The 26,977-nt window shown below is 48.7% G+C and overlaps 1 protein-coding gene and 1 non-coding gene across 3 annotated transcripts in view; one reads left to right on the plus strand and one right to left on the minus strand.

Moving 5' to 3' along the window:
* The window catches only part of LOC138822747 (zinc finger protein ZXDC-like), a 36,671-nt gene that overhangs the window by 3,740 nt on the left and 5,954 nt on the right, over nucleotides 1-26,977 (minus strand). The window contains exons 5-8 of one of the 2 annotated variants that reach the window (XM_070015685.1): nucleotides 22,917-23,087; nucleotides 18,385-19,070; nucleotides 16,620-16,704; nucleotides 354-523 (exon numbers count right to left, since the gene is read on the minus strand). In XM_070015685.1, the coding sequence (XP_069871786.1) occupies nucleotides 354-523; nucleotides 16,620-16,704; nucleotides 18,385-19,070; nucleotides 22,917-23,087 (1,112 nt within the window). Of the gene's footprint in view, nucleotides 1-353; nucleotides 524-12,383; nucleotides 13,055-16,619; nucleotides 16,705-18,384; nucleotides 19,071-22,916; nucleotides 23,088-26,977 lie in introns of those variants that run through there. The other variant, XM_070015683.1, reaches the window with a different exon arrangement.
* LOC138822753 (U6 spliceosomal RNA) lies at nucleotides 4,770-4,877 on the plus strand. Its single transcript, XR_011370613.1, has one exon. It is a non-coding gene; the product is annotated as a U6 spliceosomal RNA (small nuclear RNA).

Genomic DNA, 26,977 nt, shown 5'->3' on the forward strand with positions numbered 1-26,977 from the left:
TCATCTGGTCCTGGCTGCCGCGGAATCTGTGGGGTTGGGGCGGGGGAGGCGGGGTGCACAGCCAGCCTGGGCTCCACCAGACTTTGTTGGCACAAGAAGAGGTATAGCAGGAAGCCCTTGGTCTCTCCCTTGGAGGGGGGAGATTGGGGAGGGGGCGGCCGGGCACAGGCGAATGCAGGGCAAACCCAGTGTGCTGGTCTTAGCCCAGGCGTGGTGACGGGCTGAGATGCAGAACTGGACTTGGGGAAGTCGAGGCAGGGCGGGGGGCGGAGGCGGCCACGGTGGGCCTGGGGATCAGACAGGGTGCGGGGCCTCCACCCGGCCTGCTGTTGGCACGTGGCCCCCCGCTGTACCTGTGTCCGGGGGCGCCAGGCGCCAGGCGCGTCAGCAGCCGAGGCTGGTCCTGGCAGACCTCTGTGGGCCACCACGGGGCTCTCACAAGCACCCCTGCCCGGACCGGCGTGGAAGGAAGGAGGGCTGTTCTGGCCACTTTCCATTTTTCTTTGAGATGACTCTGAGACTTCTAAAAGGAAACAGATAAAACCAGCACATCCGACATGGCTCCAAGGTCAGACTCTTGTCCTCTGCCGGGCTGCAGAGACCACCACCGCTCTGTTACCTGGCCTTTAGCAGAAACAAGTGAGCCCACCACCATTCCGATTAGAGAAATTGGAAAACACACCACAGGTCTCTTTGCGGAGCTGGGCTGAACCCCCCCCCCCCCCCCCGGGGCTCACAGCTGGAGGGCAGCGCCCACGCCCCAGCCTCTCCCTGCAGCTGCTCGGGGCAGGCAGGAGACTGGAGCAGAACGCTGTAGGAAGCACACAGAGCCACCAAGGGGAAGGGAGGGGAGCAAGCGCGCCTTCACTGCGCTCCCCTCCCCGGGACTTCCCCCGATTCCCAATCATCCAGCCAACAGGTTCCTTCCAAAGTCATTATTTCATAGGCTTTAGAAACAGGTGTTAGAAAAATTCAATGACTAAGGGGGATGTCTGAGGGCCAGGGGAAGCCCCACAGGCTTCGGAGGGCACCTGAGCGGCTGGGGCTCAGCACCGGCTCACCATGAGGCCTCCTTTGAGCGAGGTCCAGGAGTCCTGGTGTCCATGAGACCATGTCTACCGCCCTTCCTGGAGGCAGATCTGTGAGGCTGGCCACAGCTGCGATGACTGACTGCCCCACAGGGTATTCACACGAGAGTAATTTAATCTGTTGAACTGCACGCTGGCTTTAATCTGTGATCCTCAGATCTCAGCCTCCTGAGTAACGAGGATTATAAGGCATGAGCCACAGGTTCCCTGCCGTAAAATGTAAAATGTGCGTGCACTTTAACATGAGTTTGTTACAACTCTGCAGCTGAGCTCCCGTCCTGCAGGGGGTGCCTGCTGGAGGCCAGGCAGTAAGGCCTGGCTTCAAGGTCACACGGCCAAGCTTCAAGGTCGCACCTGTATGCTCTTCACATGAAAGTCTCAGTTTTTTTTAATTCTAGAAAATATACTAAAATGTATTTCAAGAAATGTCATAAACCCACTGTTTAACATGGCTTTTTAGGTTCCCTTTTTTTTTTTTTTTTTTGTACTGGGGCTTAAACTCAGGGCCTTGTGCTCTTTCCTAGCTTTTTTTGCTCAGACTAGTGCTCTACCACTTGAACCACAACTTCACTTTTGGCATTTTGTGGGCTAACTGGACTAAGACTCTCATAAACTTTTCTATCTGGGCTGATTTCAAACTATGATCCTTAGATTTCAGCCTCCTAAGTAGCAAGGATTGTAACCAGTCACTAGTGGCAGTTTTGTGTTACTTAAAAAAAAAAGCAGACAAAGCTGGGCACTGTTGACTCCTGCCTGTAGTCCTAGTTATTTAGGAAGCTGAGATCTGAAGATCACCATTCGAAGCCAGCCACCAAAAAGCTAAGTGGAGCTATGGCTCAAGAGATACAGTGCTAGGGCTGGGAAGGTGGCTCAGTGGTAGAGCGCTTGCCTTGCATGCTCGAGGCCCTGGGTTCGATTTCCCAGCACCACATAAGCCAAAAGAAAAAAGCCGGAAGTGGCACTATGGCTCAAGTGGTAGAGCGCTAGCCTTGAGCTGAAGAGCTGAGGGACAGCGCCCATGCCCAGAGTTCAGGCCCCACGACCGGACCCAAAAAAAAAAAAAAAAAAAAAAGAGATACAGTGCTAGTCTTGAGCAAAAAAAGCTCAAGAACAGGGCCTAAACCCTAGTTCAATCCCCAGGACTGGTAGACACACACAAAAGCAGACAAGGTTTAAATGATGCTTAGCTTTGGAGTAAGGTAAAGGCTGCAGGCACAGTGCAGTAGCAGAACATGAACTTAGCAACAACAATGCCAAGACACCATTCCAATTTCCAGCACCAAAACAACACCAAACAACAACAACAACAACAACAACAACAACTCAAGAAAACTTGAGCCATCTCTCTGTTGATTTTGTAACAATTCAATGGCAAATGTGTAGGTCCTGTCCTAAGTCACCTATGAAACAAGAGAGGTGACAGGCTGTACTCTTTCGCTACAGATGATTGGCATGGAGGCCAGTCAATCGTGAAGTTAATTAAGTGCTCAAAATCAATGACAATCCCACTTTTTATTTATTTATTTATTTATTTGTTGTTGTTGTTGTTGTTTTGGTAGGTCCTGGGGCCTGAACTCTGGGCCTGGGCGCTGTCCCTCAGTTCTTCAGCTCAAGGTGAGTGCTCTACCACTGGAGCCACAGCGCCACTTCTGGCTTTTTCTGCTTATGTGGTGCTGAGGAATCGAACCCAGGGCCTCATGCATGCGAGGCAAGCGCTCTATCACTGAGCCACCTTCCCAGCCCCCACTACTTTTTTCGACAACATGATTCTATTAACAGAAGACAAGACAAGGGCATATACTACTAAAAACCTAGTAAGCAGACCACAGCTCTACTTCTGTCAATAAAGGGCTGTTAATTGTGTATCAGGAAATAAGATGGACCATAAGAAGAACATTTCCCAATCTGAGATAAACTCAGTTTTAACTTCTGCTTATTAACACAGTTAATCTGAAAGAAATCACCAATGCTTGTTCACCTGTGTCTAAGTCAGCTTTCTGGGGCCCTGCGGCTACCAGTTACCTTCCCAAGTCCCTGGTGCTACCTGGGCTGCAGCCTTGGAGGTTTTTCTTTGCGGCTTAGAACTCATTGTAGGGATGACAAGCCCCAGGCTTACTCATTCTCAGATGTATCCTTCTGGAAGGAAACATGTTTGTTGATAACAGAAGATTAGGGAAATGATGGGGCTGGGAAGGTGGCTCAGTGGTAGAGCACTTGCCTTGCATGCATGAGGCCCTGGGTTTGATTCCTCAGCACCACATAAGAAAAAAGCTGGAAGTAGCGCTGTGGCTCAAGTGGTAGAGCGCTAGCCTTGAGCTGAAAAGCTGAGGGACAGCTCCCAGGCCCAGAGTTCAGGCCCCACGACCGGACCCAAAAAAAAAAAAAAAAAAAAAAGATTAGGGAAATGAAAGTAGGCCTCAGTGAGAACCTCGCAGGATCCCCTTGAAAAATCTGCATGACAAAGGGCAGGCTGGATATGGCTTCCAGTTAGTTTTGTTCTTCTATATGTTCTTCTATAAAAGACACTTAGCTGAGCTGGGCACCAGTGGCTCACACCTAGTTACTCAGGAGGCTGAGATCTGAGGATCACAGGTTGAAGCCAGCCTGGGCAGAAGAGTCTGTGAGACTCCTATCTCCAATAAACTACTCAGAAAAAGACAGAAATGGTGGTGTGGCTCAAGTGGTAGAGCACTATCCTTGAGCACAAAGAGGCTCAGGATCAGCACCCAGGCCCCGAGTTTAAGCCCAGACTGGGGGGAAAAAAAAAGACACTTCACTGAAGTCAGTCTCTTGAATTGTCTCACTCGGTGCTCTCAAAGATGAGTTTCTATGCGCATGTTAGGCAATGTGTCATGGTAAAAGTGTGGCTTGTTTTTTTTCTGGAAAGTAGAGAAGTACTGCTGAAGGAAAGCAGGACGAGAAGCCACAGCATCCTCTCACGTGTATCCGTTTGGGGAGAGGTCACGCATTTAAGACAGGTGTCGGCCTGAATCTCCTCACCCCGTCCTGCAGGTGAGGACTCACCAGACACTGCCGGACGGCCACAAAGGGAGGGCAGAGGAGGGGAGGCCCGGGCAGCACAGCCACACCCGGGAAAATCGCTGGGGAGACCACAGCAATGCTCTGACACTTGCTAATGGGCCCTAAGCAATAGAGAGGCCTGATATTAATGATATACTTCCTGGAAGTATATAAGTCCTGGAAGGCAAGCAGGACTACCTCGGGACGCTGAGACACAGCCACACTGGGTCGTGACAGTGACCACAGGGCCCTGGGACCTCACCGAGGAAGGGAACATGGCCAACCACAAGGAAAAGCTTGGAAACCCACAAACCAACAGTGCAGACTCCCGAGAGCGGGAGGAAGGCCTGAGATCAACCCCCTTGAATAGGAAAGCAAACAGCCAATGGCGTGTATGTAGGCCAGGTGTGAAAACCACACAATCCAGTCCTGCCTCTGAGCTCTTTCGTGAACCCAGCTGACAAATCTACCTCCACCCTGCTGAGCCGGAAGAGTTCAGGGAGCCAACACAAGAGCTGGGCTGCATGGAGGCAGGACAGATTAGGGAAAACGAGGCACGGTAAAGGCGGCCAGGAACGAAAAAACACCAAACCAAACCATAGCTTAAAGCTAATACAGGAGATTCATCTTCACTCGACTTCCCTTAAGATTAAAGGAGGGGTGTTCGCTTTGGCAGCACATATACTAAAATTGGAACGATACAGAGAAGATTAGCATGGCCCCTGCGTCAAGGATGACATGCAAATTCGTGAAGCGTTCCATATTTAAAAAAAAAAAAAGATTAAAGGAGGGGGTGGGAGGAGGTGAGGGGGGGTAGGGGGTGGGGTGGAAAATGTAGTTGAGAAGGTGGGAGGGAAGGGATGGTAGGGGAAAACAATGCTTGATGAGAACTGTACTCATGCCCTTGCTCATGTAACTGTAACCCCTCTGTACAGTGTTTTCACAATAAAAAAACTTATTTAAAAAAAAGATTAAGGGACCAAAGTCATTTTCAGGCAAAATGTGGCAGGGCAGATGAGGTAAAATAATGTGAATGGCAGCCAGGAATTCAGAAAGTGTGTTTAGAAACAGAACTATCGCTGGGCACCGGCGGCTCACACCAGCAATCCTAGCTACTCAGGAGGCTGAGATCTGAGGATCACGGTTCAAAGCCAGCCTGGGCAGTAAAGTCCTTGAGACTCTTATCTCCAATTAATCCTAGAAACCTGGAAGTGGTGCTATGGCTCAAGTGGTAGAGCGCTCACCTGGAGCTGAAGGGTGCAGGGACAGCACTCAAGCTGAGTTCAAGACTCCCGGCTGACAAAAATAAACAATGATCTTTGTTTTAACCCTTGGACTGCTTCATAAGCTGTGGTGTTAACACAAGGGGAAAAAAGGAGCAAGAGCAGCTCTCTCCATCTGACCTTGCCTGCTGGCCCCAAGCAATTAATGTGTTGCAGAAACAACATCAGAAAAAGACACGTGTCCTGGAGAAGCAAACGCTCGGGACAAAGGCTCCGCCTGGCGCCACGTGCTTGCCGCCAAGGAGTAACACCTGTGGCAGTCATGTTCCCGCTAAGGAGAAACCCCAGGTTTCCACGCACGGCGGACTGCGAGCCCTGGTGGTAGACGCGAAACGCGACACCAAGAGCACCAGGAGCAGACACTCATCACTGTGACAGTGTCACACCTTGCCTTCATCATATCAAGATATGGACGTCAAAGTGCCCAGGGTGTGTCTCCCTCTGGGAGCACCCACAGTTAGAGCGTGCCCCTCCCTGCCTTTGGCTTGTCTGTCTGCTTGCTCACTCATTCAATAAAGCCCTGCCAGGTTTTCTTGCCATTACAACTTGTCCAGACATTCTCACTATGTGATCGAGGTGTCAAGGACCCTAAGAGAAGAGGGGAACTTCACCCTCACCAGTGACGGCACATGTCTGCCACACGTGGGCAGCCATGGTGGGCACAGTGCACACGGTCCTCTGGGAGGGATGTGCAGTAGCCCAGGGGGCTCAAAGGGCTCCATTATCCCTCCCCTCCACACCACAGTCTATGGGGCTGCTTGGGGAAGCTCAGAACAGGGCACGGGACCGAGGGGCTTCTCCCCAGCTCCCGTGGACAGGAGACCTGACCCAGGACACTCATGGGTGAAGAATGTCGGGCCTTACTTTCACAGCTCTTTATGTGGCAAGCTCCAGTTATCAAAATGACAATGACACTCAACTGGACTCATTCACAAGGAATATATTCATATTGGGAATGGCGTGACTGGCAAACCCTCAACAAATCAGGGGTTTCTTTGGTCTTGTTTTTTTAGTGCTGGTAACTGGGGCTTGAAGTCAGGGCCTCAGGCTTTATTTTTTTGAGGGTTATGGGGCCTGAACTCTGGGCCTGGGCGCTGTCCCTCAGCTCTTCAGCTCAAGGCTAGCGCTCTACCACTTGAGCCACAGAGCCACTTCCGGGTTTCTGAGGTGTTTATTGAAGTCTCAAGGCCTTTCCTGCCCAGGCTGGTTTTTAACTGTGATCTTCAGATTCGGCCTCCTGAGTAGTTAGGATTACAGGCGTGAGCCACCACACCTAGCTGTAAAGACCCCCCCCACCCTTTTTTTTTGGGGGGGGGGTCAGTTATGGGGCTGGAACTCTGGGCCTAGACGTTGTCCCTCAGCTCTTCAGCTCAAGGCTCTTCCACTTGAGCCAGTGCTCTTACGTAGCTGTTTTGCTCAAGGCTAGCAACCTACCGCTGTAGCCACACCTCCAGTTCTGGCCTTTTGCTGGTTAGCTGGAGGTAAGAAGCTCTTAGATTCGTTTGCCCCAGATCTCAGCCTCCGGTGTAGCTAGGCCAGCAGTAGTTTAGCCTGGGTGCTGGAGCTGCAAGGACTGTACAAGGAGAGTGAACCGACACAACCCGTCTGTCCGCTCACGCTGCCTCTCCCCTCGCCACTACCTGGCACACCCAGGCCACTTCAGCGACTCCTCAGCCCACCTTGAGTACCCCAAGAGTCTCCGGGATTCTAAAGGAACCAGATAAAATGAATAAACAGAGAAGCAGCAAGCATTTCCACTCAGCAGACCTAATTCAGGACCTTATCCCGCTCAGCAGGCCTGTCACTAGTGATCTCAAAATGTCCTTATTGTAAGACCTATTTTTTTTATTTTCTTCCCGATTATTCTAACAATCTAAAACACACTATTTTATATAGCAGTAAGACCGTGTTAGTAGCTGTTTATGGGTTCTCTTATTACTTGTTTAGGATTTTTGTTGCCATACTGGGGACTGTTTATGCTAGTAAGCATTTTCTCACTCAGCACCTCCCTGCAGCCCTTCAGTTTTTATTTCCAGTCAGGATGCTGTCATTGTCCTTGGACTGTCCTCTCAGTTTGTGATGATCTTGATTCTGCCTTCTCCGTTCTCAGCATCAGGGGTCTGAGCCCCTCCCGGGCTTCCTGTGGGTCTCCTCTCCTCATTTGAAGAGCACTCTCTGGTAAACCATCACCACTTCCTTCTTAGCTGGACTCCTCTATACTCCATGTATTACTGGACTTCTCTTCAGCCAAGTGGCAAGTAAGTTCCTGACAGCCCCCACCCGCGTGGAACCTTCCGCACCCATCGTGACAGGCCCAGGAAGAAGGGTAGGAAACCCGTGACTCACATGTCCAGGGTTCTTGGTGTAAAGAGAAGGATTATAACCATTGGAATGCTAATTTATGGCTGGAGTCCACGTTGCAGCTCACCCTCTGCCGCAAGCTGGTGCTGGGGTGGGCTGAGGGGCAGAGGCCACCCCCATGCTGCCAAACCACACGGGCAGGAGGGACACCTGTGCCCTGGCTTCTTCCCAGTGCCTCCTGGGAAGGGAATACAGGTCTGTTTCCAAGTGAGGACACCAGAGGCTGGGAGAGCTCACACGCTGTCCCTCGAGGAGTCTTTTAATTACACACTGTAGTGGAAATGACCATAACACGCTCACACACTCACACATACTCACACACGCCATGCGTAGACATGCCCTTCCTCTTTTTTTGAAAATATACATATCAATGTGTCTATCAATAGCTTTTTGTAGACTTACCAGAAACACAAAGTGTGCGGCTTTATTGAAAAACATGAGTTACAACTATTTCATCACAAGCAGGTCTGCACAGAACACTGGCTGGCGCATGGTACCTTCTCGTGGCTCCCTGGATATTTCTGTACATCAGATTTCAAAAATAACTATGATGGGACATTGTGCTTTTTTTTTGGGGGGGGTCTTGGCAGCATCACCAAATGACCTTTTAAAAATGCCAGCTTGAGCGGGCGCCAGTGGCTCACGCCTGAGATCCTAGATACTCAGGAGGCTGAGATCTGAGGATCGTGGTTCAAAGCCAGCACAGACGCAAGTCTGTAAGACTCTTATCTCCAATAAACCACTCAGAAAACTGGAAGTAGTGCTGTGGCTCAAGTGGTAGAGCACTAGCCTTGAGCTGAAGAGCTGAGGAACAGTGCCCAGGCCCAGAGTTCAAGCCCCATGACCGGAAAAAACAATGCCATGAGGCCCCTTTCCCCTCCCAGGCCCTGGGTCTCTATTCCTGCAAGCCGTCCTGTGTCCCATCCTCACCTCCCCACGAGGCTTCTTCAGCATTTGCATCTGGTGTTGCTTTTGGGCAGATCGGGGCTCACAGACATGCTCACAAGGCATCTCCCTGTAGTTCCCTGGCACGCGCAGCGTGAGGGGGAACAGCAGACTCCCTGGCCAGCCTGCCTATATGATGCTGGGAATGAAACCCAGGGCCCCAGTGGCTGAGTGCACCAAGGGCTGGGTCATGGGATCTCCCTTCTAGGGCCATCGTGAGATCATGTGCGATCATGTGCCCACATGCGCACACACGGGTGTACACTGGCTCCGATGATAGCCTCCCAAGAGCCTTGAACTCATCTTCATTATTCCGCATGGAGTTTCCATTCCTCACTGGAAGGCCAGCGCGCACCACCCCTTCCAGACACGAGGACAAGGCCGATCCTGGGTCTGTCTCTCAGACACTGGCTCTGCACATAGGGCACCCTGCCACACCTGAGTTGTGGGGACCCCGAGACAGGGCTTAACGGAGCTAAGCCTCCAGCCCGTTTTTTCTTTTTTGGGGGCAGTAAGGAGGTTTGAACCCAAGGTCCTTTGTTTGCTAGGCACAGGGCTCCGCCAGCAAGCTTTATCCCTTGTCACTTTGTTTTTCGACTGGACTGCAATCTTCCTGTTTATGCTTCCCACATGCTGAAATGACAATTGTGAAATACGGCACCCAGCTTTTTTTTTTCTTTTTTTTTTTTTTTTTTTGCCAGTCCTGGGACTTGAACTCAGGGCCTGGGCATTTTCCCTGAGCTTCTTTTGCTCATGGCTGGCGCTCTACCATTTGAGCCACAGTGCCACTTCCAGCTTTTTCTGTGTATGTGGTACTGAGAAATCGAAGCCAAGCTTCATGTGTGCTAGGTGAGCACTCTACCACCGAGCCTGTCCCAGCCCTGCATCCAGCTTTTTATGGGTTGATAAGGGGCCCAGGCCAGCCCTGAAGTTAGATCCGCCCAATCTCTGCCTTCCAAGTGGCTAGGATCACTGTTCCTGGCTGCCAACCACGGTTCTTCCTGTGGAGTGGCCTTGGATTTCAGTCCTTCTCGACGGACTTTTTCTTCCTCATAACCAGGCCAGTCAAGAAGCCCCACTGGCTGTCTTTGAGGCAGTTCTAGAACCTCTCCCGTTGGCAAGTTGCCGCTCTGACCGGACACTTATTTCTGTTTGAAAACCACTGATTGCTTTCTTTGCTCCCATGCTGCCTATTAAATGCTTATCAGGTAAACTGGAATGATCTTTCTGAAAATGTCATTTTCCCCCTTCCAATGGCTGCTCGACTCTGGCAACTGGGCCCTCCGCTCTGGCTCCTCTTCTCAGGGTCTCAAGCCCTTTCTGGACTATTTATTGGTTTATGTAGAAGGGAAGTTGTCTCCTGGGACAACCCCCGACGGCTCCTTCATTACCTCCTGCAGCTGTCAACTTCCATGCGGCCCGTTCAGCTTGCGGCTTCTCATACTCCCTCCCTGGCCGGCTCTACCTCAGCCATCCTTTGGTTCACTCTGTTTACCAGTAGCTTCTGCCGGTCCCCAGCAGCCCGCAGGTGAGAGGATGCCTGTGCTTCTCGCCATCTTCTTGATGCACTGTAGGGAAGGGAGCCACCTGTCTCTCATTCAAACTCTGTGTCCTGTTCTTTCAGGTTCTGCCCGGCTGTGAAATTCCCCATGCAGAGCTGGTAACTCGCGGCAGCTGTAAACTGCACTGACTTGTCAGAGGGCTGCCACCGCATGTGCTTCCTGACTGTCCGCTCCAGCTGATTCTTCTGGGTTTCTAACCAACAGCCAAACCAGCTACACATTATTTGCTTCTTCCTTGCAATCTATTTTAGTTCTTTTTCTCAGTTTATTTCAAATGCAAGAACCTTCCAAAGAGACTAAGACACGGAGGTTAATACACCTGTGATTCCCGTACAATCCCAAGGACACAGGCGGGAGGCCTTTGGTAGCTGACATCACTGTACGATTCTATTGAGCTAAAGAATCCTATTTTCATCATTGATGTGAAGACCATCAATTGTTAACAACAAACAATATCTCTTGAGAAAATTATTACTAACAAAATTCTTTACTGACCTATGACTGTGATAAATCAGTCCACAGATTTCCTACCAGTAAGTCATTCTCAAGCTCCAGTTGGGCCAGCATGTACTGGGTATACTGACAGAGCCTAAAACATTTCCATCTGTCCCTGGAAGCCGCCAATCTGCGGCTCTCTTTTCAACCCTAGGCCAGCACGCACGCCACACATCCTGTGAAAATGACCATCATGAAACACGTGTGAACCCGAGACATACCCATGTTTCCCACTGCTCACGCTCTTTCTGGATGACCATGATTTGTTTTTCTGGAAATTTACATATTCTGTTGCAAATACTGAAGCTTATTACACAGTTGGGATATGACAGCAGTGTTCTTATGCTTTCTCTTTTCTCTGGGTCAAACTGCTCAGGCAGAATTGAAAAGCAGGGGCTGTGCCTACTTAAGGGGACGTTCTGCTTGGCTTACATCAAGTCCTTGAAATCTGAACAGGTGGTTACAGCTAAGTCTGAATCTAAGGCTTCTTGAGGCCTATTCTTTTCCATCTTGAAACAATAGCTAATTGTGCTTGGCTTCCTGTCTTACTGAACTCCAAGGGGTGTGTAGCACTTGCCCCTAGCATCAGCCACGTCCCTCACGTCCCTGCGTTTTACACAATGTGGAGCGGTCAGCAGCTATGCCCTTAGCGCCTCACAACATGCAGCTGTGTCAGCTCCGTCCATCTCCACAAAACTCCTAAGTCACTGCTTTTACAAAGGTTACAAAGGAGAAAATGCACACGGGCAAGCTACTTTCTCAGGAGTTCAAATTTATAGCTAGATGGCCACCAATTTTTCTATAGCTTGTATTTTTTCTGTTATCCATTTTTCAGTGGGCTTTCTTTTTGGAGGGGGGGAGTGATAGGGCTTGAACTCTGGGCCTGGGCGCTGTCCCTCAGCTCTTCAGCTCAAGGCTAGCACTCTACCACTTGAGCCACAGTGCCACTTTCAGTTTTCTGGTGGTTAATTGAAGATAAGAGTCTCACGGCCTTTTCTGCCCAGGCTGCCAGCTCTTCCGGACAGCAGCGTGCACTTGGGATTTTGCTTTTTGACATACCGCGTCCTGGACTCTCGGCATTTGTGTTCACAGTGACATGCATATTCTCAGGTTTCTGTTTCAGTGTGTCTTGCTGCTAACTGTCCCTTTTGGTGAGCGTTATGGTATAACACAGCCATTTATAGTTCTGAGGTGGGTATCATTTTTTTGTTTTAGAAGTCCTTTTGATGGCAATTTAAAGAATAAACGGGAGCATTCTTATGAAGATGAGTTGTTCTGATGGGTGGAGCTCTATGTGAGATGCAGCAGCCAGTAGCCTCTCATTCCTGCACTCACCATGGGGGCTCCACAGCAGCACCGCAGGTGAACACATGCAGGAATGAAGTCTTGCCTGTGCTGACGGCTGAGTTCCACCAACAATGCAATTTCACTGTGCGACTCCTGTTCTCAACTAGCTGTGCAGTCCACTCACAATCTCGAAATTCAAGGACCTCCAAAAACTAAAACTTCCCTCTAAATTTGGGGCCAACATTTAGCAGCAAAACTGGTAAGAAGCTGCTAACAGTCTTATTTCAGCCCACTTAGATGAATATATTTTACTAAGTGCAATGCATTAACAGACTCAGCTTGTGGGTTAGAACGGGTAACTATAGCCTCGACCACTGGCAGCACTGTGCAGGGGAGGTGGGCGGTGCGGAGCACATCTAAGGATTCATATCCTGACCTGAATGCCATTCTCCAAGAAAGTAACCAGAGTCCTCTGGAGAAGTGGCTGATACTATCTGGGCAGGACAAATATAAGGTGAGCTGGGGGGTGCCAGGAAGAAAGTATTAAAAAAAAAAAGAAAAAAGAAAAAAGGCAAGCCAAGACAAGAACACAGACAAAAGCCACTGGACACTATGAAATAAATGGTAATAAAGTATTGATTACAACCTGAAGAGTAACAAGAATACCTCTGAGTTCATACTGACACTAATAGAGTGCATAATAAGTGGGAAGGTAGAGCCAGCTCTTCATAAAGAAGCTTTTTTTTTTTTTTTTTTTTTTTTTGTTGGTCGTGGGGCTTGAACTCTGGGCCTGGGCGCTGTCCCTCAGCTCTTCAGCTCAAGGCGAGCGCTCTACCACTTGAGCTACAGCGCCACTTCCGGTTTTCTGGTGGTTTATTGGAGATAGGAGTCTCACGGTCTTTCCTGCCCGGGCTGGCTTTGAACCGCGATCCTCAGATCTCAGCCTCCTGAGTAGCTAGGATTACAGGCGTGAGCCACCAGCGCCCGGCCATAAAGAAGAATTCTAAAGTGCCTGAAAATGAGAGGAAGAGAAAGTCATCAGCAGAATACGATGGTAACACCACAACAAAACCCACTGTTGTATTAGGTCTCAGTAGGAAGTTTAAAGAGAAATGGGGTATGTGCAGTGCCCCACGGACCCCTAAGAGCAGGTGACTGAAAGGACCTTGGAACACCTGCCTCGTAAGAATGTCTTTGTTTCCCTGGGGCCACACTAGACAGCCAATGCCAAGAGTGCACAGGAAGTGCACAGTGCAAAGCCCTGATCACACAACCGATCCCGCTGAGCACTGGACAGCTCGCTGCAGGCAGGTGTCCCAGCTGGTGGTCCTGTGTACCAGCACACTGTTTGCACGGCCAGGGGAGGACCACTGGGAAGCTTTGAGCTTGGAGGATCTGGCCCAAAGCCCTTTCCCAAGATGGCTTCAGTCTGTGTCCCTTCACTGCAGCAAGCCAAGTACAACAGCTTTGGTGAGCTCTGTGGATTCTAGAGAATGACTGATTCTAAGGGTGTGTTTGGGGGCCCCAGACTTTGCACACTATCTTAGATGATCTGGCTCAGGATAGCCGCTTACTGTAAGGGAAGAGTGTTTCCACCATAGGAAGCACACAGGTGCCACCTCTGCTAGGACTGCAAGTCAACACGGTTGTATCACTAACTCCAACAGATCAGGAGAGCACATCAAGAGACCTACACGGAGAGCCGGTCCACAGAGTGATGGAGCCAGCCTCTTCAAAGGCATCACAATAGGCAAGGAGGGCTGAGCTTGAGGAGTCCAGAGAGCCCAGACAAGAGGACGTGAGTGAGGAGCAGGGTGGGCCCAGGGCAGACAAGGAAAATATGCATGCCTGGTTAGAGCAAGGCGAGCCCCTCCTTGGCTCCAGGGCCGTGGTAAGGAAGCTCTCAGCTTTGATGTATGACGGCACCACGGGCATGGAGGCTAGGCTGGGCCACGGGCATCCCAGCTAGGAACACAGAGGCATGATAACAGAGTACTGCCATTCATGGAAACATGTTTTCTCTAGTCTTAAATCACAGCAAATAAGAGGCCGAGAGAAAAGAAAAGCACAGCTGGCCCTGAGGACTCTGTTAAAGGAGCCCTCGCCTCCATGTGGATTCGTCACAGTTCCTCTCGAGAGGGTCTGTGGGTGGCGAAACCAAGCGTTCTAACTGCCTTCACACAAGAAGCCAGGGGCCTCAACTCTACTTCTCTTAAAAAGTCTGTAAAATGCCTAGGGCAATGAGTAAATTCCAACACTGGCATCACCACTGGAAGATGCTAAGAAACCAAGTCTTGATACTTGACTTAATTTTTATTTTATTTTATTTTTTTGGGTCCGGTCGTAGGGCTGAACTCTGGGCCTGGGCTCTGTCCCTCAGCTCTTCAGCTCAAGGCTAGCGCTCTACCACTTGAGACACAGCACCACTTCCGGCTTTTTTTTCTTTTTGCTTATGTGGTGCTGAGGAATGGAACCCAGGGCCTCAGGCATGCAAGGCAAGCGCTCTACCACTGAGCCACCTTCCCAGCCCCTTGATCTTGATTTAAAGAAAGACTCATCTGGATGCCAGGAGCTCATGCCTGTAATCCTAGCTACTCAGAAAGTTCAAACCTGGAGGATCAAGGCTTGAGACTATCACCAAGTTTAAGACTCCATCCCCAAAAGAACCAGCAAAAAAACAATTTGGAGACATGGCTCCAAGCAAACAAGCTGAGCAAGCACAAGGCTGAGTTTAAAGCCCAATACTGGCAATACAATAAAATAAAAAAGGCTCCAATATCCCCACTTTCTGATATGAATTATAGCTCAAAGGGGAAGAGCTGACAACTTGCTTTTTCTGTGAGTACTTTACATAATAAACAGAGAAGTGCAGCATTAGAGCACCATTTCTCTGCACAACCCAACTGGTGAGGCTGAGTGCAGATCACCGGCGACTGCTACCGCTATAGGACAGGGCCTCTGGGGAGTGCCCAGCATCACTGAGAAGGGGTTTTATTGTCCCACTCCAAGCATGAAGATGCAACTACCAATGGTCAAGACACACACACACACAATAGAGAAACATACTCAAGTATGTCACAGTGAGGCAATCAACAAAAGCCTCACTACCAAACTAGTTGGCTGTTTGCAACAAACCCGAGAGAGGAGGAGACTGACAGCTGTAGAACAAACCCAACAGCTGAAAGGGATGCAGGATCATTCTTTGGATTGTGACTCCAACAGATTTATCAAAGTTCTTTTCATGAACTGAGTGATGGTGGTTCATGCCTGTAATCCCAGCTAGTTAGGAGGCTGAGACCTAGAGGATCACAGCTCAGCACCAGCCTGGGCAGAAAAGGCCTCAAAGTCCACCTCCAATTAGCCAACAAAAAGAAGGCCTGGCTGGAGAGATGGTACAAATAGTAGTGTGCCAGCAAGACAATGAGTATAAAGCCCCTGAGTCCAAGCCCTGGTATTGGCAAAAAAATTAAAAAAAAAAAAATATATATATATGGCATTTGAGACAACTATTTGCTAGATTTTAATATGAAGGGTAAAAGTGGCAACAGTACATGACTATGGTTTTTAGATGTCCTTATTTTTTAAAGATAATCCTAAACATGAATGAAAACAGTAATTAAAAAAAAATCAAACCATCTGTGTTGACACCACACCAACATAATGCAGGGAGCAAAACACATGCTGAGTACCTGAATGTTACAGAATTCTTTTCTGCAAGTTCACAATTTTCTATCACGTTCAACAGAGGCATTTAGTTTCTACGTGAACTTTGCTTACTTCGACTGCCACATTTTCTTCTACTGAAACCTGTAAGTTCTATGCTGGTACTTTATACACTACAGAGGTCTCCTTTCCTAAATCACAACACATATACAACAGCTACTTCAAGATCACAACACTCACATACAGCAGCTACTACAGGATGACAGCACTCACATACAACAGTTACTATAAGAATTTGCTTTGAGAAATCTCATTAACAAAAATAATTATTGTAGTCTTCTTTAACATTTTTTCTTTTTTCCTGAGAAAGTCTCACTTTATAGCCTAATTTGGCCTCAAGCTCATAATCCTCATGTCTCTAACTCCTGAATGTTAGAATTACAGGTGTGAGAGCCTGGCCTAGAGTTATTTAAAATAATAAGCTATCATATTGCTAAGAACAGAAACAAGACATAAAATTAAACCCCAATCCTACATACCCATTAAATTTTAAATGTAAGAGATGAGCCACCATGCTAGATGAATACGCTGGCTTGCCACTCAGCGACCCCTCCCACCAGCCGCCCTTCTGACAGACACATGGCCGCCTCATTTATCTTGGAACCCTTCTGGGCCACTCATACCTGGGGTTGAAGCCCTACCTGGCACAGAGCTGTTGGTAAACCAAGCATGTTCACATAGGCTGGAGATCTGGTTATTGTTTATCTTAAGCCCACACAGAGCTGGAGCTGACAAAAGGACATTCTGAGCATAAAACCAAGAACATGCAAATGCCTGTTCCGAGTGCCTCCGGGGCCTGAGCATGAACAAGAGACGCAGCCCCTGGGCACCAGCACTGCAGCGCCCAGCCTCACCTGCATCGCTCCCAGCTCCTTTCTGCTTTTTTTTCTTGACTAGTTGAATGGCTCGGTAATCAGTTCTTGCTGAGCCCCCACTCTCCTGGGACCAAAGAAAAGTGTGTCAGTCACTCGATCTACACAGTAAAGGAAGGCAGCAAGGGAACTACAGAAATGTCTTAAGTCTGCTTCTGGAACACCTTGGAGCTCCAGTAATCACATCAGCGCCTCCACCAAAGGCAGAGAGACAAACACTACATTCAGTTGCAGAGTGAGAACAACATACGTAACTTCATTATCTGGAGAACTAAATTTTATTTCTCCAAAATCTCAATTGTATTAAAATATTTTACATAAAAACTATTATAAAATAAACTGCTTACTTCCCAACTTTTTCAGTACACGGGCTTCCCTTAGTGCTAAGATTAAGTCATGACAGCCTGCCCCAAGGATTCGCACTGTCCACAACCTTGACCAGCAGCTAGGGAGGTATTAATGGTAGAGGCCACACTCCATCTTTCTCTCCCACACCCAAAGAGTAAACATGTCACTGAATTCAGCTAGCTGACTCAGGGAGCCAAACAGTATCCAAACAGTGAACTGCTGAAATTGGTGTACACTTCATAAGAAAAAGACTTTCATTCTTATCATCAGAGAGGAAAAGAAAGCCCTCTACAGCTCAGGACATACCTGTAACCCATTCACTACACACCATGTGTACTCAGAGAAGCTAGGGAGCCCAGCATCACACAGCTAGCGAGACAATGAACAAGGGGTGAGGACTGAGTTCCCATGGGCTCTTCTGTCTCCACCCACAGTCAGGCCCAAGTGCTTGGTTCCCAAGGATCCAGTGCAGGGGACTGGCTTCCTAGGCAGCTCTGACCTGCGGACACCTTCCATCTCTGCTAGCCAATTGGTGCCTTTCAACCACGTAGCGAGCCAAAGCACATGCTAGCAAGTGTGGCTCTGCCACAGGCTAGCAGCTGGGATCAGAGAGACTATGCTTCTCTCCAAGAAGAACTGGAGGCTGGCTCCAAAGAAGACCAGTTACTAAGTCCCCTTCACACCTGATCTGAACACGGAAGACTAACATTTTAAGGTGTAGGAAAATATGAGTGAACATTTTAAGAACATTGTCACCCACAAAATCTAGCCACACCACAAAGGCAGATCCTGCATGATCATTCCCACTGCAGACTTAGGAAAGGCAAAACTCTCTCCAAGAATCATTAAATTACATTAAATGTATCACTGATATAAATACGATTGTAGTAACTGTCCAGCCTCAATCTTGGAATAGTCATCTAAAACTCTCCAAGATCAAGGGCTCATATATCACTTAACTTTTTTTTAATTCTAACTAAAAAAAAATATTTTGGCATGTTTAAAATTTTTCATTGAACCTTAGTTTATGCTGCAATTCTTCCTCTTTTACGACTTGTCATTATGTAAAGCACACAGAGAGAAAACATTTCAACATTATGAAATGTACCAAGAATTTTCAAAAAAACACATTGTCACAGATTCACACAACTAGAAGGGACCTTAAAAGACATGTAGCCAAATCCCCTTATTTTAGAAATAACTGAGAATTTAAGGCTCAAATAGGTTGATTTGCACAAGGTCATTAGTCAGTTCCAGATTTCCAGACTTATAGCCCAGGGCTCTGTCCTTTTGCAAACCAGTAAGGAGAGTCTGCATAGAAAGGTTTGGTTCCCAGTATCCTTAGAACTGAGTGACAGAAGTGAGCTATGAGCTGGGGACTGAACAGAGTGCTTCATACCAAGTAGAGAAGGCCGGTGCCTGCACCGGGCGCTGTGTCTTTCTGAGCACTGTGCCCCTCTGCTGGGATGGAGAGCACAGACAGGGGCAGCACTTGACTTTCTTCATGTTGCCTGGCCACCGTGGGGACAGGAAGTGAGTCATGCTCCATCTTGATTGGAGCCAGCAGTTCTGGAACACTGAGAGTCTCTTGGGAGGTGCTTGAAGAGGCTGGTGTGGTGACAGGTACTAAGTTACTAGTGGAGGTCAAAACGGATGTGTCTTGAGCTAGGTTCTTCATTGGCAAAGCCACCAAGCAGCCTACTGCTCCTGAGCTCATGGCTTGTACCTCATCTGCACCGAAGCTGCCTGGCTGGAGAACTGTGGCTGCTGTCCCAAGAACCAGAGGGCTGTCCAGACTTGGAGGAATATCACTGTGGGCCACCAGAACCAGAGGGTCCATAGACCCTAAGGAACTATTATTTGTAGGGAGACTTGCTCCCAGAGAGGTGCTCACAGAAGTAACATCAATGGTCAGGATCCCAGAGTTCAGTGCCTCGTCTGACGCACCTGCTGAGCTGCTCCCTTGGGCAGGTGTGTCAGAGAAAAGAGCTGCTAGGTCTATGTTGCTGAGCTCACTTTGGCTGGGGCTGTTCAGCTCGCTGCTAGGTGTGAGGGAACTTGGAGCTTCCAGCTGAGGTACGAGATCTGCAAAAGGAACGAATATTCCAGTTACTCAGGACCTCAGAGGATTAAGAAATGTTGCTGAATCTCAAGGTATTAGCATGCAACCCCTCAAGTCAACACTGGCTCTGCTTCCTCTGGACTCTACTGTTTATCCCAAACATCCCGCTGGTCGCACAGTACTAGCAACTAACTGATAGATGATAGGAAAAGGGATGCTTGAAGACAGGTTAGGCGCTTCAAATCCTTAGGCCCACAGGGATTTCTCTGGACCATCTTGGGTCAAATCAAGGAGAATAAGGTTGGTTGAGTGGAAAGCTTCAGTTCTAGGCAAATGCACAGACCTTAGGCCTTTTCAGGTGCCCAGAAGACGGTCCCCCTTCCCATCACAGGTCCAGCCTCTAATTCCCTCCCTTCTCACAGAGTTAGTCTGACTCACCTGCTCCAGTAGCACCCAGCAGTGCCAGGCCCTTACTCAAGATGAGGGGATTACAGAAATAGTTCTAACAAACCCTTCTTCAGCTTGAGTCTTCGAAGTAATTATTTATTACTCAATAAACCACTATGAATAACCAGAAAACCCTTGGGAGAATAACAAACATAAATATACTTCAAAAAGTTTTAGGGTGGCAGGGTGGCTCACGCCTATAATCCTAGCTACTTAGAAGGCTGAGATCTGAGGATCAGTTTGAAGTCAGCCCACCAGAAAAGTCCCATGAAACACTTATCTCCAATAAACTACTCAGAAAAAGCTGGAAGTGGTACTGTGGCTCCAATGGTAGAGCGCTAGCCTTAAATACAAAGAAGATCAGGGACAGTGCCCAGGCCCTGAGTTCAAGCCCCACGACCGGCAAAAAAAAGTTTTAGGGCTGAAGACATGGCTCAAGGGGTAGAGCACTTATCTAGGCCCAAGGCTCTGGTCAATTCCTTAGTACCAGGGGGGAAAAAACACCGATGAACATTCTAGATGAGGTTTATCGATTCTAGATGAGGTTTATCGACACACACGTGTCAAGTACCCCAAACTGAAAGAAAGATGTAAGCACTGAGCAAACATAATTGGAACACAATGAGCCAGGGCAGAGTCCAACAAAGCTTTGATGCTAAACTGTGGCATGCTAAGTGCACAGGCACTTGGCAGAAGGAGGAGCTTTCTGGTTCTGCTCCTTCCACACCAACTGTCACTAACCACCAACTTCTACTTTCCAAAGGCAGATAACCACTTAGATGCATGCTGTAATCTACTCTAGACAAAACAAAACAAAAAAAGAAACAAATTTAGAACTTTTTTAGTTGTCACATTAAAAAAATTCATAAATAATGGAGCATTTTACAAGTAGCAATATTTTTGAGAAATTCTAATTGTAAACCTATCACTTATTCAAAAACTACCTTGAGGATTCAACTGACTGTGAAATTAAGAATAATCTCAGTGTGAACAAGGTCACCAATTTATATTAATTTTTTGCCCAGCCACTTATTGATTCCATAAACGTCACCTAGAGAGCTGACATGTGCAAGGACACACACATGGACACCAAGCAAATGGTGTAAGAGCATCAAGAGCAAATGCTGAGGGTCACATGCATGAGAGTAGAGATCCCAGCTCAGGTCCGGGCTCAGGTCCTTCCTACTCTTGTGACCCTGGTCTTTGTCCAGACATCAGAACAGGGCCACCAGGAAGGTGAACTGAACCTAAGGGCCTGGTGCAACCCCACAGTAAGCAGGTGTTGAGAGTTCCTGACTGCCCTGACAGCTGGCAAGAGGCAGTACAGCGTAAGCATGAGACTGGGACGCACAGGGTGTTATTAAAGGAGAGCTCACAAACAGCCGGAGAGTTTAAAGTGAGCTCATCTGAGCAGCCCTGAGCCCCTGTCAGCTCCTGTACTGGTCAGGCTAGAACAAGGGAGAGGAAAGGATGTTGTGAGCCATGGTATCTGAGAGCATAGGCAGAGGTGGAGAGAGGGACCCGAGGACAGAGGCCTGCACGAGCAACTACAACACCGACTTCATCAGGCAAGGCATGTATTCCATCCTTACGATAACCACCAGGAAACTTCTTCAAGGACAAGGCAGAATGGCAACTGCTGAGAACTGTGACAGGCTGATGTCCAAGTGTCACCGAAATGAAGAAGAGGACCGACAGAAACCTTCACTGAGCTACACCTGCACAGAACTCCGTGCTAGGCACTGTAGCATCAGAACTCTGCACTAGACATGCCACCTCAGAACCCCGCACTAGACTAGGCTAGACATGCCACATCAGAACTCTGCACCAGACACTCTCACATCAGAACCCCGCACTAGACACTCTAACGTCAGAACCTCACACTAGACACTCTGTAACATCAGAACCCCTCACTAGACAGACATCTAACATCCGAACTCTGCACCAGACACTCTCACATCAGAACCCCGCACTAGACACTCTAACGTCAGAACCTTGCACTAGACACTCTGTAACATCAGAACCCCTCACTAGACAGACATCTAACATCCGAACTCTGCACCAGGCACTGCACATCAGAACCCCGCACTAGACACTCTAACGTCAGAACCCCGCACTAGACACTCTAACGTCAGAACCTCCCCTCACTAGACAGACATCTAACATCTGAACTCTGCACCAGGCACTGCACATCAGAACCCCGCACTAGACACTCTAACGTCAGAACCTCGCACTAGACACTCTGTAACATCCGAACTCCGCACCAGGCACTGCACGTCAGAACTCCGCACTAGACACTCTAACGTCAGAACCCCTCACTAGACAGACATCTAACATCCGAACTCTGCAGCAGGCACTGCACGTCAGAACTCTGCACCAGGCACTGCACGTCAGAACTCCGCACTAGACACTCTGTAACATCCGAACTCCGCACCAGGCACTGCACGTCAGAACTCCGCACTAGACACTCTAACGTCAGAACCCCTCACTAGACACTCTGTAACATCAGAACCCCGCACTAGGCACTCTGTAACATCAGAACTCTGCACCAGGCACTGCACGTCAGAACTCCGCACTAGGAGACACTTTACGTCACAACTCTGCAAGAGGCACTTTGCAAGACACTTAGTTCCATCAGCTACTGGTCCCCAACTCAGGAACCTCAACTGGGAAGACACTGTGGCTGTGGCGGCTGTTCTGCTTCCGCCATGCCTCCAGGCCATAGTGAGGGCTGAGTTAGACTCACCTGGTCTCCACAGACTTGAGCTTAAAGTACCTCTTCAGCTGGCCAGGACTTCCTCAGCCAGATCCTACCACAGCAAAACCCTACCATACCCCAGAGAGCAGGGTCTCTGGAGTGCTCTAGGGGACAGATGGCCACTGCTACTGCCCAGAGGACTGTGGACAAGGCTTCTAAGTCCCAGGCCGCAGGGGGCCAAATAGCAGGTCCTCTCACGCTCAGAACCCTCCCTTTTCACATGTCTGGACTACAGTGGCAGTTTCCTCCTCCTCCTCCTCTATTCTCAGTGCCTTGCCTGGAAGGCGCTGGGCTGGAAGGCTTCCTGCCTCCTGGAAGAACTAGACCACTGCAGTCTGGAATCTACTTCCTGCAAGACTTAAGAAAGACAGTAGGAAGCAGAAAGATGAGAGAAGGTGCTGGAAACACTGGAGGACATTAGCCCCAGTGGGAGATAGGTTAGAGCCTAATGCTCGGGCAGGCTCAGGACGTAAAGACTGAATGTCCTCCAAGGGAGAAGAGGGAAGGACAGAAGAGTAAGGGCAGAAGAAAGCGCATGAGAGGAAAGGAAGCGCAGGCTGTGCCAGCTGCCGGCGCTGGGGGGTGAGGAGGAGCAGCATTTGTTCCCTCACACAGGCTTCAGTGCATACGTCCCTGCGGCCGCAGGCACTGGGAGGGCACAGACCTGGGCGCGGGCTGTGCTGCCGCACCACGTGTGCCTTCATGCTGTGCTTAGAGGTGAAGAGTCTGCTGCAGCTGGACACAGGGCAGCGGCTTTTTGGAGCCCCCACATCCTGCAGGTGCTTCTTTGAGTGAATGTACAAACTGCTGCGAGCTGAGAAGCGAGCACAGCACCCTGAAACAGAAAGGGGAAACAGTGTTACTCCTGAGGGCGCTGGAGGAGCGGTGAGGAAGGACGATTCCTAGTCAGATCAGGATGACAAGACGTGTTCCCCAGCACTGGTGCTGGCGAGGGTGTCCACCAAACATCCACAGGAGGAACACCACAGCACAGGAATGAACCCACAGGGAGAGTGAGGGCATGCAGCAGCAACATTTAAGATTCAGTGTGACCATCAGACCTCATAACTGTCTGCGATGCATCTAAACACGTCACAAAACTGTACTACCAACAACAGCTGCCACATTCAGAGTGGCAACCATCCCAGAAACCAACTCCTTCCATGTTGCCAGTGCCCTGCTCATGACCAGTTCTCACAAGCAGGTGGCAGTGAAAGGACTTGTCCCTGGTGTGTGCCAAGTGCCACCCCTAAGCAGACCCATGGCAGAGGGAGCTGCTTAGCTAAGGTGGCTCGGCTCAGCTCAGCCATCTGCTAACTGTGGGGCCTGAGACAAGTTGTTTATCCTTTCCAGAACTTCTTTTTCCTTCCTGTAAAATGAGGATAATACTTTAAAGGATTATGACAGGGTCAAATAAAGCTATAGCTATCCACACACATGACCTGGAAAATCACAAAGCCTCATCTGAAATGAAACTGGAGGCAGCCAAGGCCCTTACTTCTCTGATTCTGGCCTAAATTTACTGTCAATTTTCTTATAATAGCCCCATTAGGCCCTGGGCACAGCAGCTTCTTTGTCTGTCCCTCTCCCCTGAAAAACATGCTTCAGCTTCCTGGTAATCATTTGTTAGACTGTAAGTTAGCTGTCCACAGGAGTTACACCACTGTGATCCACAGCAGACTTTTTTTTTAATTGCTGGTCCTGGGACTTGAACTCAGGGCCTGGAAACTGTCCCTGAGCCTCTTTGTGCTCAAGGCTAGTGCTGTACCAACTGACCCACAGTGCCACTTCTAGCTTTTTCTGAGTAATTTATTGGAGATAAGAGTCTCACAAGGGTTGGGGGGGGGGAGGCTGGGAAGTTGGCTCAGTGGTAGAACGCTTGCCTTGCATGCATGAGGCCCTGAGTTCGATTCCTCAGCACCACATAAGCAGAAAAAAAAGCCGGAAGTGGCGCTGTGGCTCAAGTAGTAGAGCACTAGCCTTGAGCTGAAGAGCTGAGGGACAGCCCCCAGGCCCAGGCCCACGACCGGATTCCAAAAAAAAAAGAGTCTCACGGGTACTTTTTTTTTGCCCAGCTTTGAACTGTGATCCTCCGATCTCAGTCTCCTGAGTAGCTAGAAGTACAGACATGAGCCACCAGCACCAGGAGACCACAGATTTTATTTCTTACAACTAAAGATAATTAAAAATTCAGGAACCATTGGAACCATTAGGTGCTGGTGGCTCATGCCTGTAATCTTGGCTACTCAAGAGGCTGAGATCTAAGGACTGGCTTTTGAAGCCAGGAAGACTTAAGACCCTTATCTCCAATTAACCAGCAAAATGCTAGACATGGAGGTGTGGCTCAAGTGCTAGAGCTGTGAGCAGAAGAGCCAAGCAAGAGTATTTGGCCCTTGGTTCAAGCCCCAATACTGGCACCAAAAAATAAATAATTGAGGAATCACTTATCATTAGGGTCTTGATCACAGACTATGGTAGACAATCTAGTTTTACTATTGGCTAAGACAACATGGGAAGGTAAAATTATCCTTAATACAGAAGATCTCAGAAAACATCACCTTAAGCTTCTCTCTGCAATCTACATCATGGGAAATGTAGTCTTGGATTTTTTGTTGTTGTTGTTGCTACTTGGGTTAGAATTCAGTGTCTCATACTTTCCAGGGATGTGCTCTAGTGATAAGCCACAACTCCAGCTCTTATTTGTGATAATTATTTTTTATTTTAAATCTATTTTTCTCATTCCCTAGAGTTATCTACATAAGTGTTTTTTGTTTTTTTTGGCCGGTCATGGTGCTTGAACTCTGGGCCTGGGTGCTGTCCCCTCAGCTCTTCAACTCAAGGCAAGTGCTCTACCACTTGAGCCACAGTGCCACTTCTGGTTTTCTCAATGGTATTGGAGGTAAGAGTCTCACAGAGTTTCCTGCCCAGGCTGGCTTTGAACCGAGATCCTCAGATCTCAGCCTCCTGAGTAACTAGGATTGCAAGCGTGAGCCACCAGCGGCCAGCTTGACATAAGCATTAGTTTTATCAGACACACCAAGGCAATGTCCCTTGTGTTTCTCTCAAGAGTATCACCCTTTGCCAGGCGCCAGTGGCTCATGCCTGTAATACTAGCTACAGAGGAGGCTGAGATCTGAGGATCACGGTTCAAAGCCAGTCCAGGCAGAAAAGTCTGTGAGACTCTTATCTCCAATTAACCACTAGAAAACCGGAAGTGGTGCTGTGGCTCAAGTGGTAGAGTGCTCGCCTTGAGCTGAAGAGCGCAGGGACAGAGCCCAGGCTCAGAGTTCAAGCCCCATGACTGACAAAAAAAAAAAGACTATCACCCTTTGGCCTTACTGTGTGTGAATGCCTAGAGACCTGTATAATTTGTCATATGCCATATATTTTAGACCTAGCTTCTGCATATGAGGAAAACCACGTGCCATCTGTATCTCTGGGCTTGGCTTACCTCACTTAACATGATTTGTTCTAATACCAACCATTTCTCTAATGGGCAAAATGGAAGCCTGGAAGACTCTGTAGTTTCTAGGCAAAGTCATATCTCAAAAGCCATCATCATTGGGTTGAAATTTGGATATAAGCTTGTATATCAAGTTTGCTTTCCATTATTTATCTTCTTTCAAAGCACATACAAGGGTATTGAAACCTGTATTTTAAGCTGTCCATCCAAACCTAAATGGGACATTCAGCCTTCTGCAACCCATCACAAAGAAATTACAGAAACAAAAAATGTTCCAAATTATGTAGGAGGAGGAAGACACAGAGTATTGCCTAGCATTTATGGGCACATACATCTTCTCCAGTCTCTGGAGACAGACAAGAGTAGACAGACAGCTGCCTAGTAAGTAGCTAGGAGTATAGGTGTGAGCCACCAGCACCTGGTTAAATTTTGACTTTCAAGCTGAAAAAGACTCACCTTTATTTCCCACTAAGAACTCAACCAGTGCTCTTTCCCAGATGGAACTGGCTTACCTAACCAATCACGAAGCTTTCAAATCCATCCTCTACTCTTAGACTCTTCCTGGCCTGAAGAAGAGTCCGCCCATAGGGGCTGGGAAGGTGGCTCAGTGGTAGAGCGCTTGCCTTGCATGCTTGAGGCCCTGGGTTCGATTCCTCAGCACCACATAAGCAAAAAGAAAAAAGCCGAAAGTGGTGCTGTGGCTCAAGTGGTAGAGCACTAGCCTTGAGCTGAAGAGCTGAGGGACAGCGCCCAGGCAGGCCCAGAGTTCAGGCCCCACGACCGGACCCCCCCCCAAAAAAAAAAAAAAAAGAGTCCGCCCATGCCAGGCAGAGGATCTACATGCAAGAGTGGCCTGGCAATTGGTAGGGCCCTCCAGTTACCTGTTTTCACACACAGTGTGGGCTTGGCTCTGGTGTCCATGTGATAGTTATTTCTGAAACAAAGTCTCACTTTACCCCAGTATTGTAACTTGTCTTAAGCTTAAAAAGCCAGGCACGCTGGGCACTGGTGGCTCATGCCTATAATCCTAGCTACTCAAAAGGCTGAGATCTGAAGATCACAGTTCAAAGCCAGCCCGGGCAAGAAGGTCTGTGAGACTCTTATCTCCAATCAACCACCAGAAAACCGAAGTGGTGCTGTTGCTCAGTGGTAGAGCGCTAGCCTTGAGCTGAAGAGCTGAGGGACAGCGCCCAGGACCACAGTTCAAACCCCACGACACCGCCCAGCCCCCCCCCCCCAAAAAAAAAAAGCCAGGCTCTGGT

The sequence above is a fragment of the Dipodomys merriami genome, unplaced genomic scaffold, assembly GCF_024711535.1.
Source record: "Dipodomys merriami isolate MVZ:Mamm:240054 unplaced genomic scaffold, mDipMer1.0.p SCAF_114, whole genome shotgun sequence".
Lineage (NCBI taxonomy): Eukaryota > Metazoa > Chordata > Mammalia > Rodentia > Heteromyidae > Dipodomys > Dipodomys merriami.